Genomic DNA, 14,129 nt, shown 5'->3' with positions numbered 1-14,129 from the left:
CAAGTTGCTGTCTGGCCTGGCTTGAAAATCTGGGGAGGTGCAAATGGCACCTGCTGAGGGGAAGGCATCTCTCTCAGGAGCAGCTTTCCCCTCCATGCTGCTGGCATCTCCTCTCCAGCACTGACCCTGAATGAGGAACCCAGTTCTGCTCTGAGCAGGGTGAGGGGAGGGTTCCCCAAGAAATGGCAGGCAAGAGGGCAGGGGACACATCTGGATCACGTCTCCAGACTGAACTCAATGGTCTGTGGAGGCCCCACACATCAAGGAAACAGACCAGAGAGCTTCCAAAAGGGAGAGGAGGGACAGGGAGTGCAGACTGGGATGGTGGTCCTAGACAACCTGTCAGATCTAAGGATGGGCCAGCAGAACCAGGAGGCCGGAGCATCTCCCCTCTGTCTCCTCTACAGTTGGTGCAGCAAACAAGGCTGGTTCAAGGTGCAAAGGAGCCAGAATTAGGGTTTTATTTCTGGAACCAAGAAGATTGCCAGGATGGGTTCCTTCTCCTCTGGCTGGAGAGAGGCAGTGGACCTGGGTAACTCTTACTGAAATCAATGGGAGTTTTGCCTTGGACTTCAATGGGGCCAAGACCCCAGGCCCTACCCTCTTCAGAACATCGTCAGCTCTGCCCCCATGCAAACCTTCACGGAAGGGAGATAGGCCAACTGGCCCACTCCCCGGGTACATCAGGAGGCTTCGAGCAGTGCAGCATAATGCCAGACACCACATCTCTGCATCATGTGTCTGCTGCAAGATCCAGAACTTCGTGGGCAAACGTGCACCCATCCACAGCCCTTGGGATGGTGAATAAAACCCCTGGGCAGAAGATCTGTTTGAGAGATGATGCAATTCCCTCAAAGGCAATAAGGTTGCACCCTCAAGAGTCTGATGGGTGCCGAGCATTTGCTAGGACGATCCATGAACCAGGCTGATGACCTGGGGCAGGAGCTCAAAGCCTGATGGCTGGTGTCTAATCCTCCATCTAAGGGCAACTGTGTTTGTTGTATGCCCAACACAGCCAGAGGTCTCTGGCTTTCCTTAGAAGCAATGGTGGGCGATTTTCCCCTGAACTAAACCACCTCAGCCCTTATGACCCCAATCCAACAAGGCATTTAAGCACATGCTTAACTTTAAGGACATTGGAACCCCATTGCTTTAAAGTTAAGCATGTTATCTGCCTTGTGGTAGCACCTAGGAAACCCAGCAATGGAGCAGGATCCCACTATGCTAGGTGCTGCACAAACCCACGCACATGCACACAACTCGTTTGTATGCTTCAACTTTTGGCAGGCTGGAGGAATGGTATCGTTTGGAAAGGAAAAGTAAAGATTCCCACAAAGACCCATTGGCAGGTGCCTTTGCATGGTGTAGATCAGAATGATAAACACAAATATGTGTGATGACGTGACTCATCAAGGTGGGGTTGGCAAAAATAATCCCACACCCAATAGTAGCATTTTATCCAGTGCCGAGGAAACAAAACTCTACCTGAGGATGTTTCCATTGAGAAGGACAGACTATGTATCCAACTGGGCCTGAGCCAGCCAGAGGACTATGCCTGCCACTGGAGCTGAAGGAAGGCCCATGCTCAGGCTGTGCCGTATGTCACCAGGAGCTTTTCTGGGAAAGCCGTTCTTTTCAGTGTAAGTGTACGTCTACACTACCCGCCGATCTGGCAGGTAGTGATCGATCTATCAGGGATCGATTTATCATGTCTAGTGTAGACGCAATAAAATCAATCCCCGATCACTCTGCCATCAACTCCAGAACTCCACCGTGGAGAGAGGCGGACGCGGAGTCGACAGGGGAGTGGCAGCGGTTGACTTGCCGCTGTCCTCATGGCCAGAGTAAATCGACCTAAGATACGCCGACTTCTGCTACTCTTGTAGCTGAAGTCGGGTATCTTAGGTCGATCCCCCCTAAGAGTGGCTTATTGGAGATTAGTTTAAACTGGTTCCTTATTGACTTAAACTAAGTTGATTGGAGCCTGGTTAAGCCAAAGGGAAAGCCTCTCCTTGCAGGAATTAGCCCTGGTTTAAATTGACACCATATGTTAAAAGTCTGCAATTTTCTCCTGAAACCAAGTTCTAACTCTCAGAGGAGAGGGATTTCCAAGGTGCTAAAAGCCTGTTCAGTTTTAAGGCTTCCACCAGATCCCAATTTCCTCTACGCAGAGGACTCAGTGCCCTCAAGGAATCCTGTCACCCTTCTAACATTTCCTCTCCTAGTCTCAGATTCCAAGGCCAAAAGGGACCATTAGATCTTTCAGTGTGACACCCTGCAAAGTACAGGTCAGAGACAGTCACCCTCAGTACCAGACATGTTGCTGTCGGGCATCCAGAGATTTTGGTTCTTTAGGTCCCTTCTAGGATGGGGCTTTCACTCTTCATAATCACCTGTCTAATATGGCCAACTCACCTGCGCCACTTTTTGAGGCATGACTCCTGAGTGGCAGGGGACAGCTGGGCAGCACATTGAATGACCTCATCTGCCTTTGGAGTCCTTTGTTCTTAGGTCAGTGCACATTTCAAAGGGTCTCCAGAAGTTGGTGAGGTCTCCAGGGCCCAGCTTCTTAAAGGTATTTAGGAACTTAACTCCTATTCATTGCAGCAGAAGTTAGCAGCCTAAATTCCTTCCAAGATATGGGCTTAAATGGCTCAGCTCCATTAAAGGCAAAGCAAGGTGCAAAGGAAAGAGCAGTGCATGCTGTGGATAGAACGGCAGGTTGTGACATCTCCTGCTAGGTCTGCCAAAACCCCATTGCTAGAGTTGGGTTGATAGCCAAAGGTTTGAAGGTGGTTTGGGGTGATCTACTTGACACACTTTATAGGGACTGGAATTAATTCCAAGCCCCTCAGCTGAACACTCACAAATCAGACTTCTTTAAAAGGGCCCCCAGAAGAGTCACTTGGGGAAATCTCAGCCAGAAGGTAGGTGATAGGAGAATCCTGTGGCAGACAGAGACACCAGGAATGGGGGCAGGGGAAAGGAACATGTCAGGAACTGGGTTGTGGGGCAAACTAGGGAAGGTGGAGGAGAAATTAAAGGTAGCCTTGAGTTTACAGGGCAGAGAAAGTGAAAGGAAAAACTTTCCCTCCCCGCCCTTCCCCACTCTGCAGTGGGAGGGATCAAAAGGAGGAACCAGGGCTAGAGCCTGGCAGAATGTGAAGCTGAGGAGGTTGCATGAGTGAAGAATACCAGGGGAGCAGCTCCTGCAGGGCATAGGCCACATGAAAGGGTGCGGGCAGCAAGACATGGCAGGGAGCAGGAACATGCCTGGGTTTCTGAGACAGTCACTTTGAGCAGGGAAAAGCAGAAGCACGAGGGGCTGTGGCAGAGCTGCCGTGGGACAGAGAAGAGCTTGCGCACCTCCAAAGGGACCATGTAGGAGGGGTGGGGAGATGGCATCCAAGAGGAAACTGGCAACCCCATAGGTGAATCTCCAATGGCCTGAAATTGTGCTGCACCGTGTGCAATTAGGCCACTAGCAGAAGCCAGAAGCCCAGCAGGGGTGGCCTGTTCCTGTCTGGCTGCCCCTGGGTTTAACTCCTTCACCTGCTTTTAGCTAGGTGGAAGAAATTTCCCCCATTCACCAGTGAGTGGAGTTGCGACAGTTCTCAAAAGGGATTATGCACCCAGCGCCTTTTCTCATTGCCAGGGTTACACTGCCATCACCTGGCTATTTTTTGAAAGAGCAGCACCCATGCAGGAACCTTGTCAATTTCACTCTGATCAATTTCCTTATACCTATACCTTACCTATAGAGTGGAAAAAGGGCTACCCCCATTGATAGAGCAAATGTCTCTGCAGGGAAAGGTCTGAGTGACAGCAGTTTCATCAAGTGGATCCACTTTCAGTGGAGAGGTGGCTAGTGCCCACTGAGTTGTTTACAGCTGTCTCCTCTTTTCAAATTGATGCACATCTTATCTGTGTTTCTAGCAAGATGTCTCTACACTCCTGATGTGCTGAGAATCTTATTTCCCCACTGGTTTGCACAGGGCCAGGAAGGACAGCTCCATTTCTGTCATTCAGATAGCTTCACAGAATTCCCAATAGGTCTTTTACTCCCCAGCTTCTATTCCCAGGTTGCAATCAGTAGTCGGCTAGTCAACGAGAGTTTGCATTTAGCACACTTGATTCTAAGGGGGGTGATCTGGAGCCCAAGCCAGGTGGCAGGGGAATATGAAGAGTCACCATGATTGAGGCACAGATGACAACTTCCCCTGCAAAAGAATAAGGAGCAAGACGCTCAAGTTACTGAGAGAGCGAGAGAGCAGATGACCCCGTGGATTGGCACTGGATACTGCCCTAGTGGATGACACTGACCAAAGGCAATGTTTTCAGAAGTGGCAAGTGACTGAGGACCCTGTCTCCTTTTCCAAGGTGATTTAGACACCTCATACTCTAAATACCATTGACTTTAAAAAGCATTCCTTTGTCACTTGCCATCGCTGGGCCCAGGGCCGCCCAGAGTGGGAGCAAGTGGGGCAATTTTCCCCAGGTGCCGGGTTCCGCAGGGGCCCCCATGAGAATGCTCCAGCCCTGCCTTCCCCCATCCCCCCAGCACCTCAGAGCACCGCATCAAGGAGCGGTCCCCGACAGAGCTAAAGCAGCGTGGCTCCAGCAGGGCCTGAGCTCCTCCCTGCTCAGAGCCAGATGGTAAGGGGGTGGGGCTGCGAGCTCCTGGCTGACCTGTGGGAGCTCAGGCCCCGCTGGAGCCATGCCGCTGCAGTGCTGTCCAGGGCCACTCCTGGATGCGGTGCACTGAGGCTCTGGGAGGGTAAGCAGCATGGCGGGGGGGTTGGATAAGGGGCAGGGAATCCCGGGGGCAGAGGTTTGGGGGAGTGGTCAGGGGATGGGGAACAGGGGGTTGTATCATGGGCATTGCAGGGGTCTGTCAGGACTCAGTGGGTGGGTGGGGTTGGATAGGGGTCAGGGCAGTCAGGGAATGGGGGGGGTTGATGGGAGGGGTCCTGGGGTGGTGGTTGGAGAGGGAGCCTTGGGGGGCGGTGAAGGGACAAGGAGTAGGATGGGCAGGGAATTCTGAGGGGGGCAGGAAGGGGGTGGGGGTCAGATAAGGGGCAGGGGCAGGGGCAGGTTGTTTGGGGAGGCACAGCCTTCCCTACCCTAAAGTTCATTCAGCAGTTTGAGGTTTGCAGACAGCTATTTAACACAAAGAGCCAAGCTGTTCTCTTTTCCATGGGGGAGGGATCACATGAAAGAGCATTATCCTACACCACCTACCTCCTTCCCAACCTTACCAAGGGAGACCCCCCCCCGCATTCCCTGGGGCTCCAGAGGGGTTAATTCAGTGGTTCTCAAACTTTTGTACTGGTGACCCCTTTCACATAGCAAACCTCTGAGTGTGACCCCCCCTTTATAAACTAAAAACACTTTTTAAATATATATTTAAGACTATTATAAATGCTGGAGGCAAAGCAGGGTTTGAGGTGGAGCCTGACACCTCGTGACCCCCTGCAGGGTCCTGACCCCCAGTTGAAGAACCCCTGGGTTAATTTAATTTTAGCATCCTGTGTCCATTCACATGCATGTGCTATTTTGAGCATTTCAGTTTTCACAACATAGGCTCATCCCAGATTCTGGAACAAGCTCAAATGCTCAGTTCGTGGAGTATGTACGTACACTATATTAAAGACAAACCCACAGTAACTGTCTCCAGTTTATGAGGGACCCCGTGGAGCCAGTCTCTAGGAAACAGATAAATTAATGGAGGTTAAGTCCATTAATGGTTATTAGCCAGGATGGGTAAGGAATGGTGTCCCTAGCCTCTGTTCATCAGAGGATGGAGATGGATGGCAAGAGAGATCACTTGATCATTACCTGTTAGATTCACTCCCTCTGGGGCACTTGGCATTGGCCACTGTCAGTAGATAGGATACTGGGCTGGATGGACCTTTGGTCTGACCCAGTATGGCCATTCTTATCTTCTAAGCTAAAAGAACCCAAAGTTATGGAGATAGATACGAGTCAAGGAAGCCAGCAGAGTATCAGAAACCTGGAAAAATCTCTTGCCTGGATGGGCTCAGGCGTTTGGACACAAGCTGAGGTGGTTCAAAAGTTTTGGATTTTTTTTTTTTTTTAAGTAGAATTTTCTTATTGTTTCTTTAAACAAACACAGCAAGCAGCAAATATTTGGCCACACACTTCTGGAACCCCAAACCATGTTCAGGTTTTGGCAGACTAATTCCAGCTTTTCAATTAAAAAATCCACAACAAATTTTGAAGGAAAACGGACATTGTGATTTTTTTCTGCTTTTTATAAACCCCTAGTTTTTGATCTAAAAAAAGTTGAAAATATTTGTCCAACCCTTTTAATGAGCTTTAGTGCCTTTTAGCACTAGCTGATGCTGAGAACAAGTGATACCCTGTAAAGAAGTTCTCTCAAAACTAGGTTTGTGCCAAGATGCGGAAGGTTTGTGTATGTTTATTTTTCCCAGGGCGGCCCGGGAGGTGGGTGGGAGGGGCACAAGTGGGGCAATTTGCCTTGGACCCCACAGGAGCCCCCATGAGAATATAGCATTCTATAGTATTGCAGCTTTTTTTATGGAAGGAGCCCCTGAAATTGCTTTGTCCCAGGCATCCTGAATCCTCTGGGCGGCCCTGGCTGGGTCTGCTTGCTCCTCTCTCAGCTTTACCTATTCCAACTGAGCTCTTTGGGGAGGGACTGTCACAATGTGTATCTGCAGTGCATCATGCAACCGGGCCCCTCCAGGCACTACTGTCATACAACCAGCCTGCGCTTGCTTTGGCATTCAGAACAGGGAACTGGCTGCTTCCAAAGAAAAGAGGCTTCTGGCCAAGGGCTCCCTGAGGCAAAACCTATGTCTGGAAAAGCACATACAGCTAGATATTCACTATCCAGAACTATGACATTAAAACGGATATTAAAAGGGGAGAGGGAGGAAGACGACTAAAATCGTCCCCTGTACATTGGTGTGAGTGATGATTTAGACTGTTTACACTGGGGCAAGGACCATCTTTTTGTTCGGTTAGTACAGCACCTAGCTGCCTGGGTCCTCGTCCATGACTGGGGCTTGTAAGTGCCACCCCAATAAATGATCCTAAAGTGAAGGGGATGGGTTGGTGAATTCTGAGTTTTCAATCCCTCATTGTTTCCACCATCCCCTTCAGAGGGAATCTAGGCCTGTACCATCACCAACATGTTTTGGTCCACTGTGCTGTTAGACAAGTCATTCTTAACATACAGATGGGTGCATCGAGAGTGAGATTTCAAGCTAGGTTTCAAGTTAGCTCTGGCTAAGCCCGGGCAAGAAAAATTTTAAATGCAAAAAAGCTTGTTTTTCAGGATGTCAGGAGCATGGGGAAACAAAGGGCTGGAAGGAAAGTTCAGACCTGATCTTAGCCAGAAAGCTAGAACAAAATAGATGTTAAGAGGAAGGAAATAAATCTGTGAAGAGCTCACGGAACCAAGCACCAGCAGTCAGACATTGAGTCAGTTACTTTTTTGCTTTTTCTATCCAACCTCAAAGTGACTGGATGAAAGGAGCAGATGGGAAAGGTTGGGTTTCAGTTAAGTGTAGGACATAGGAGTGGAAGGGCCATCTTAGGTCATCAATTCTGGTTCCATGCAATCACAGGCAGCCCTGTCATATAATCCATATAATTCATAAACCCATCAAGCTCCATTTTAAAAATGAGTCAAGTTGTTCCCCCTCTTCCCAATCCATGCTACTGGGACGCCATCCCAGAATCTCACTGCTCTGATGGTTACAAAGCTACCAATTTCCAGCCTAACTTTATTCATGGCCAGTTTATCCCTGTTTGTTTTTGTGCCATTAGCTTCAACAGCTCTTCTCCCTCACTTGTGTTTTTACAACCCTGCTGTATTGAGAGAGAGCAATCATATCCCCCTCCCTCTGCCTTTGTTTTGTCAGGCGAAATAGCCAAGCTCTTCAGTCTCCTCTTGCAAGCCACACCCCTAATCATGCTAGCAGCCACACTCTGCACCTGGTCCAGTTCGAATTCAGCAGTCTTGAATCTAGATGACCTCATCTAGGTGCAGTATTCCAGAGTGGTCTTACCCCTGTCTCCTAAAGTGGTATTAATACTTCCTTCTCTCTACTGGAAATACCTCTCCTGATTCATCCTACAATCGCATTTTCCTTTTTCACAGCCATGTCATAGTCATCCCACAATCAACTATACACCTAGGCCTTTCTCCTTCAGCCATTTCCAACTGAAGTCCTGAGCTTATAGCAATTTTATTAATGCCTAAGGGCATGATCTTGAACTTTGTACTATTCCATTTCATCCCATTTCTATTACTCCAGTCCTCAAGGTAATCCACTTCTTCCTATATAATATTCCAGTCTTCTTGTATTGACAAGGCCTCCCAACGTCTCATCAGCATACTCCCAACTTTTTGTTCCAAGGTCATTATTTGAAAGCCATTCCAAATACTTGGGTATTAGCATGATTGTATGGCCACACAGTTAGGCCCGGTTTAAGTCCAGTCACAGATCTTAAGGGCAGAAGGGACCATTGTTATCTAGTCTGAACTCCTGTATAATAGAGCCCAGAGAACTGCCCCAAAATAATTCCTGTTTGAACTAGAGCAAAGAAAAACCTCCAATCTCGATTTAAAAATGACCAGTCATGGATGATCCACCACAGCCCTTGGTATGTTGTTAATACTTAATTATACTCACTATTAAAAATTCAACAGGCACCTGATGCTAAGTTGGTGCAAGACACCAGCTAGGAAAGGCAGAGTTGAGGGGGATATTATCAGCTAATAGGCCACCTCTCCAATGAGATGGAGAAATAAGGGCAACAGTACTTCTGAATGATGCTAAGGGGTGGAAGCAGAGAACTTAAATGGAGTTTGCAATATTGCATGGTAGCAGAGATCAGTGCAGGATACGCAGAGGCACCCTACCTGATTCCAGAATAACTTCTGCATGCAGAGCTATTACGACCAGAATGCACCACCCATATCATATAGTCTGACCTCCTGTACAACACAGGCTAAATAAATATCACAATGCAGCCCAACAACCAGAATTAGACTAAAGTATTACAGCCTTCAGAAAACTACACTATTGTATGCCACAGGCAGAGAACAGGATGGAAACCCTAAATTACAAGCGCCTAGGGAACCCAATGCCCACAAAGAGCATAAAGGGTGCAAGCGAAGTAGAGAAATTGAGTTGGTCAAAGTAGGCATAACAAGGAAATATAGAAGGGAATGGCTGGAACACATCCTGCTGTGAAGACACAGCGGCTGGGAGATCTTTCAGCTTGTGAACTCAGACTGGAAGGTGATGGAGGTTTTAAATCTGATAGCAGTAGCATTTGGTTCTCTAGTTCCTTCCACCTGAGCCTCTCAAAGCACTTCCCTGCTTCAATGGCTGTTTATATATAGTACTGCAGCTGGTCTGAAAAGCTTTTGCTTCTCTGCTAAAAACCCTGTCAAGTTTCAGAAGGCTTTCTTCAGTAAAACCCAAAGCTATGAAGGAGCCTGTGAAAGGACGCAGTGTACTGAGCCTCCCAATAGACTTAATGGTATTAGAGGTGCCTACATGAGTCAAAAGATGACATCCAACAGAACATGCATAACGGGTGCTTCACCTTTTACTTTACAACAGCTTGAAGAGTGGCAGGATCTCTAGACTATTTTTTCCCAACAGAAATATTGGTCTGAAGACTGTCTAATCAGAGTACCAGCAGAAGTCTGACAAGGAAACCACCATTAACGGAAATAGGAAAAGCTAAATATGCACAATAAAACATCTGGTAGGACTGTTATACTCTTCTGGTCACCTGAGGGGTGGCAGGATGATGGCAGTGAAACTAGGAATCTGAGTGGTACCATCAACTTGAATTCACCTTCCCCTCTCGGGATGTCCAACACCCACACAAACAACGTGCAGACCCGGCAGTTTTCTTTAAACTTTTATTCCAAAAATCCACCCCCAAGAAACAAAATATTTCCCTTCAGAGGCTGGTATCTTCCCCTCCTTCCCCCACAAATGTCTCTCCTGTTCATGTGGTAATAGGTTATGAGTAAAGATTCTCTCTAAAACCAGTACTGGAGAATGCTTAGAAGAGAAAATAAAAACAAAAAAAATTCAACTAGCTCCCCGTCCCTTTGCCCCCAAATAATAACCCCCAACCCAAACAGCATAAGACTTGTTTTCTTTTACCCTTAATGCTTACATTTAATTTTAAAGCACAAATGTTGGAGATGGACTCTAAATCGCCAACAAAAATATATATTTACAATATTTCTCTGGGGGAAAACAAAACAAAAACACAAAAACACAACCAAAACCCTTTAAACCAATAGTGACTTTCTTCAGGGAGTTTTATTTAGGGAGCAGGGCTTTTTTTTAAATCACTAAGTGATTTCATATATATATATATATCTTTCTTCTTTCCTTTGTGGATTTTCATCCCTTGCCCTCCAAGGTGGTGGCCAGTTACAGGAACAAGTATCACACCTTTATTTTAATTTTTTTAAGTCTCTGAAGCCACAGACTTATTGGAAGGCTGCGTCTGAGAAGGCTGTGGGACAGCGAACTTAAAGACTGACCATTTCCTTCACCCATCAATCAGCTTGACTCCTCCTCCTGCCTACCATGGACACCCCTGGCACACTGATCCACTGTTGCTCAGCGCTGAATGCATATGTGACAGTAGCTAAGATGCTTTTATTTTTCAAACTGAAAAGCCAGCCCAGAAATCCTCTGGGCTGGAGTGTCCCCCAAGTTGGATGCACTTATATATCCTGTTTATAGCTTCCCCTGCCTTCCTTTAAAACAAACAAAAATAAGTAGTTTGATTCTTCTGTTTTCCACAGGTGTTACCAAAAACAAAATGGCAGAAAGCTTCCACTCCTAGGTCAGTGATAACAAAAGTGAGCTTTTCCCCCCCCCCCAACACTCTTAACAATCCATTGTAGCAAAACTCCCATGTACCTAGGCACTGCGGAATTCATCACACTTGCACGTTCCAGTCAGCAAGCAAGCAGGCTCACGATATGGAGGCCGGGGGGGGAGGGGAAGCACAGGACCTGAGCCCCCCCACTGGGGGTTCAGTGGATCTAAACAAAGACATTCCCCACCCCCAGCCAACACTGCAGCAGCAGAAGACATTGGTGCCAGAGAATTCAGAGCCAGCAGGCAATGGGGAGAGCTGGAGGGGTGACAGCTGCTTCTGCCTCCCTTATTGCTTTTGAAGCAGTGAGGGTGCATCTGGTTGATTCTCCTTTGAGGTTTCACAACCGCTTGTCCCTCCCCCTTTTCCCTGCTGCTTAGAGAGTTCCTTTCTCCCCTGTAAGGCTGGAGAGGGGCTGGGGGAACACGGGGCAGGCTGGTTTTGTGCTATCAGTATGCTTAGAAGGAGGGGATTTGAGGGGCAGGAGGAGGGGAGGGAGAGAGCAGAGTGCAAACTGTGCATTAAACATCAACAAGCTCAGACAGTCAAGGGAGTGTCCAGTCACTCGGGGGAGGGAGGAGGGGGGAAGAGGAATAATGACCCAAAATAAGATTCCATCCTTTCTTTTTAAAGTGCAAAAAGCTCTCTGCTGCCAAAGAGAGGATTCTTTGGACCGACCATTCATTGCAAAGGAAAAGTGGCAGCTAAAGGGGTAGGGGGATGGGGACTTTCACACCCCCTTCCACATCTCCCAGTTCGAGAGCTGACAGCTACACGCTGGGTGACAGGATGGAGAAGCATCCTCTCCTCTGGCTGCAGCATCCCAAGAATGCTTAATTATACTAGCCTGCCCAACGGGGTGGGGAGAGCATGTAGTCCACCCTGTGCAGAATCTAGAAACCCCTTTGGATGCCTTCTGAGTCCTCCCTGAGCTCTGATGGACCTGGCCACCTGCAGACACCCACCCCAGCCCTTCCAGAAGGGCTGGACACTCTCATCCTCATGGGGGTGTGGATATATGGTGCTGAGCAGTTTAGTGCTGCTCTGGAGTGGAAGCTTGGCTAGCCAAAGGAGACACCTAGCCTTGAGAACCCACTGCCATAGGGCTCTCACCCTCCACATACAAGCTGCAGAAGGCAAACCCCGGCCACTTCAGTGAGGCAAGGCCAAGAGGAGGAAAATCTCAGGGGGCAAAGATGTGGCATGTGTGCCAAGCATGACAAGCCACAGGGCCAACAGCCACCCCTGTGGCAGTGGTACTGGAGAGACCAGGCACGCTTGCTTCATACCATCCAGCTCCAGTCCCTTTTCCAGGGCACTCCCCTTGCTCATGCTGAGTAGGAAGTGAAATCTGTTTGGGGTGCCAAGGCGGGGAGAAAAGAGGGGCACATTTCCCTGCGAAGACACCTCTGCACAACTTCAGACTAAGAGCAGCCAGGCTCCAGAATGAGCTCCCCCGGCCACGGCCCATTCCTCCTCAGCTATGGGTCAGCCTGGCAGGACCCCTTCTGCTGCCGAACTCCCAGGAAGAGGAGGAGGAGGAGACCTAGTGGAGTGGGGCTGGCTACTGCCCTGCCTGTGGAGGTGGGTGATGGAAGAGTGCAGGATGCTGGCCTCACAGCAGGACAGGGCTGGGGAGGAAGAGCGCCTCTTCAAGAGGGGTGGGATGGGATCTTTCCTTCTCAGTCTGCCTGGGGTTGGTCTCTAGCTGATTTTCTGGATCAGCTTCTCGTCGGACAGACAGTAGAGGCTGCTGATGGACAGGTCTGAGATGAAGTGCTCGCAGGCCTTGCGGGTAATCTGCTTGCAGCCTCGCAGGTCGATCAGGGTGACGTTGGAGATGCGCCGCAGGTACAGCAGGGACTGGTCTGTCAGCTTATTGCAACCTGAGCAGAAGAGGAGGAAGGTGTTTCAGCAGAGCACGCAGTACCCCCCACATGCCACGCACAGCCCTGCACACCCCACAGGAAGCTGGGACAAGTTTGGCAGGGGGCTGGAGTAGCCAGCTGGGAACGTTGGGTAGATTAGAGGAAAGGAAAAATACGTTGAAGTTTATATTGAATATGAAACATCCCAGTCAGAATATCCCCTTAAATATCCCAGTCAGCACAGCATCGCGCATCGCCCACCCCCCAAGCTAACATCTGCCCCTTCCCCTCAGCCCCATGAATACCTCAGCCAGCACCTCCTGGGGAATTTAATCTGATGTCAAACTCAGACTAAGTAGCCCCTAGATTTTAAACTTTTCTGCCTGCCATAGACTGGGTCTCTACCATTCACCCTGCAATTGACAAGAGGGAGATGGTGAGTTCTGGTAGCTGGAACATAAAGCTGGCTGGAAATTGTCAGACAATGTTTGTCAGAAAAGGCTGATTTCACAAAATCATAATGTTCCATTGGGATGTGTTCACTTCATCCACTCTTCCAGTTGTGCTCTGAAAGCCTGCCTGGTTCCCTGCACCTGCTAGGTCAGTTGCCAGAGAACTGGGAGCCCGGCACAGCCCTGGCTCAAGCTGGGAGTCCTGGCTGTATGCCAGAGAGCCTGGAAGCAGGGCTGACAGGTGTCTGGGTGGCTCGGAGAGTCTCAGTCAGGAAAAAGATCTTGGAGTCATCGTGGAAGTTTTCTGAAGATGTCCACGCAGTGTGCAGAGGCAGTCAAAAAAGCAAACAGGACGTTAAGAATCATTAAAAAGGGGACAGAGAATAAGACTGAGAATATATTATTGCCCTTATATAAATTGATGGTATGCCCACATCTTGAATACCGCATACAGATGTGGTCTCCTCATCTCAAAAAAGATATACTGGCACTCGAAAAGGTTCAGAAAAGGGCAACTAAAATGATTAGGGGTTTGCAACGGGTCCCATATGAGAAGAGATTAAAGAGGCTAGGACACTTCAGCTTGGAAAAAGAGGAAACTAAGGGGGAATATGATAGAGGTATAAAATCATGAGTGATGTGGAGAAAGTGGACAAGGAAAAGTTATTTACTTATTCCCATAATACAAGAACTAGAGGTCACCAAATGAAATTAAACAGGCACCAGGTTTAAAACAAATAAAAGGAAGTTCTTCTTCAAGCAGCACACACTTAACTTGGGAACTCCTTACCTGAGGAAGTTGTGAAGGCTAAGACTATAACAACATTTAAAAGAGAACTGGATAAATTCATGGAGGTTAAGTCCATAAATGGCTATTAGCCAGGATGGGCAA

General features: G+C 48.4%; 1 protein-coding gene across 3 annotated transcripts in view; it reads right to left on the bottom strand.

Annotated features, from left to right (window-relative positions):
- Window positions 1–9,916: 9,916 nt before the first annotated feature.
- KDM2A (lysine demethylase 2A) overlaps window positions 9,917–14,129 on the bottom strand; it is a 78,484-nt gene continuing 74,271 nt past the window's right edge. For all 3 annotated transcript variants that reach the window (XM_075064984.1, XM_032794959.2, XM_032794960.2), the window contains one exon: window positions 9,917–12,803. In XM_075064984.1, the coding sequence (XP_074921085.1) occupies window positions 12,622–12,803 (182 nt within the window). In that variant the 3' untranslated portion in view covers window positions 9,917–12,621. The remainder of the gene's footprint in view (window positions 12,804–14,129) is intronic.

The sequence above is a fragment of the Chelonoidis abingdonii genome, chromosome 4, assembly GCF_003597395.2.
Source record: "Chelonoidis abingdonii isolate Lonesome George chromosome 4, CheloAbing_2.0, whole genome shotgun sequence".
NCBI classification, from domain to species: Eukaryota; Metazoa; Chordata; order Testudines; family Testudinidae; genus Chelonoidis; species Chelonoidis abingdonii.
This window is presented reverse-complemented; position numbering and strand designations above follow the sequence as displayed.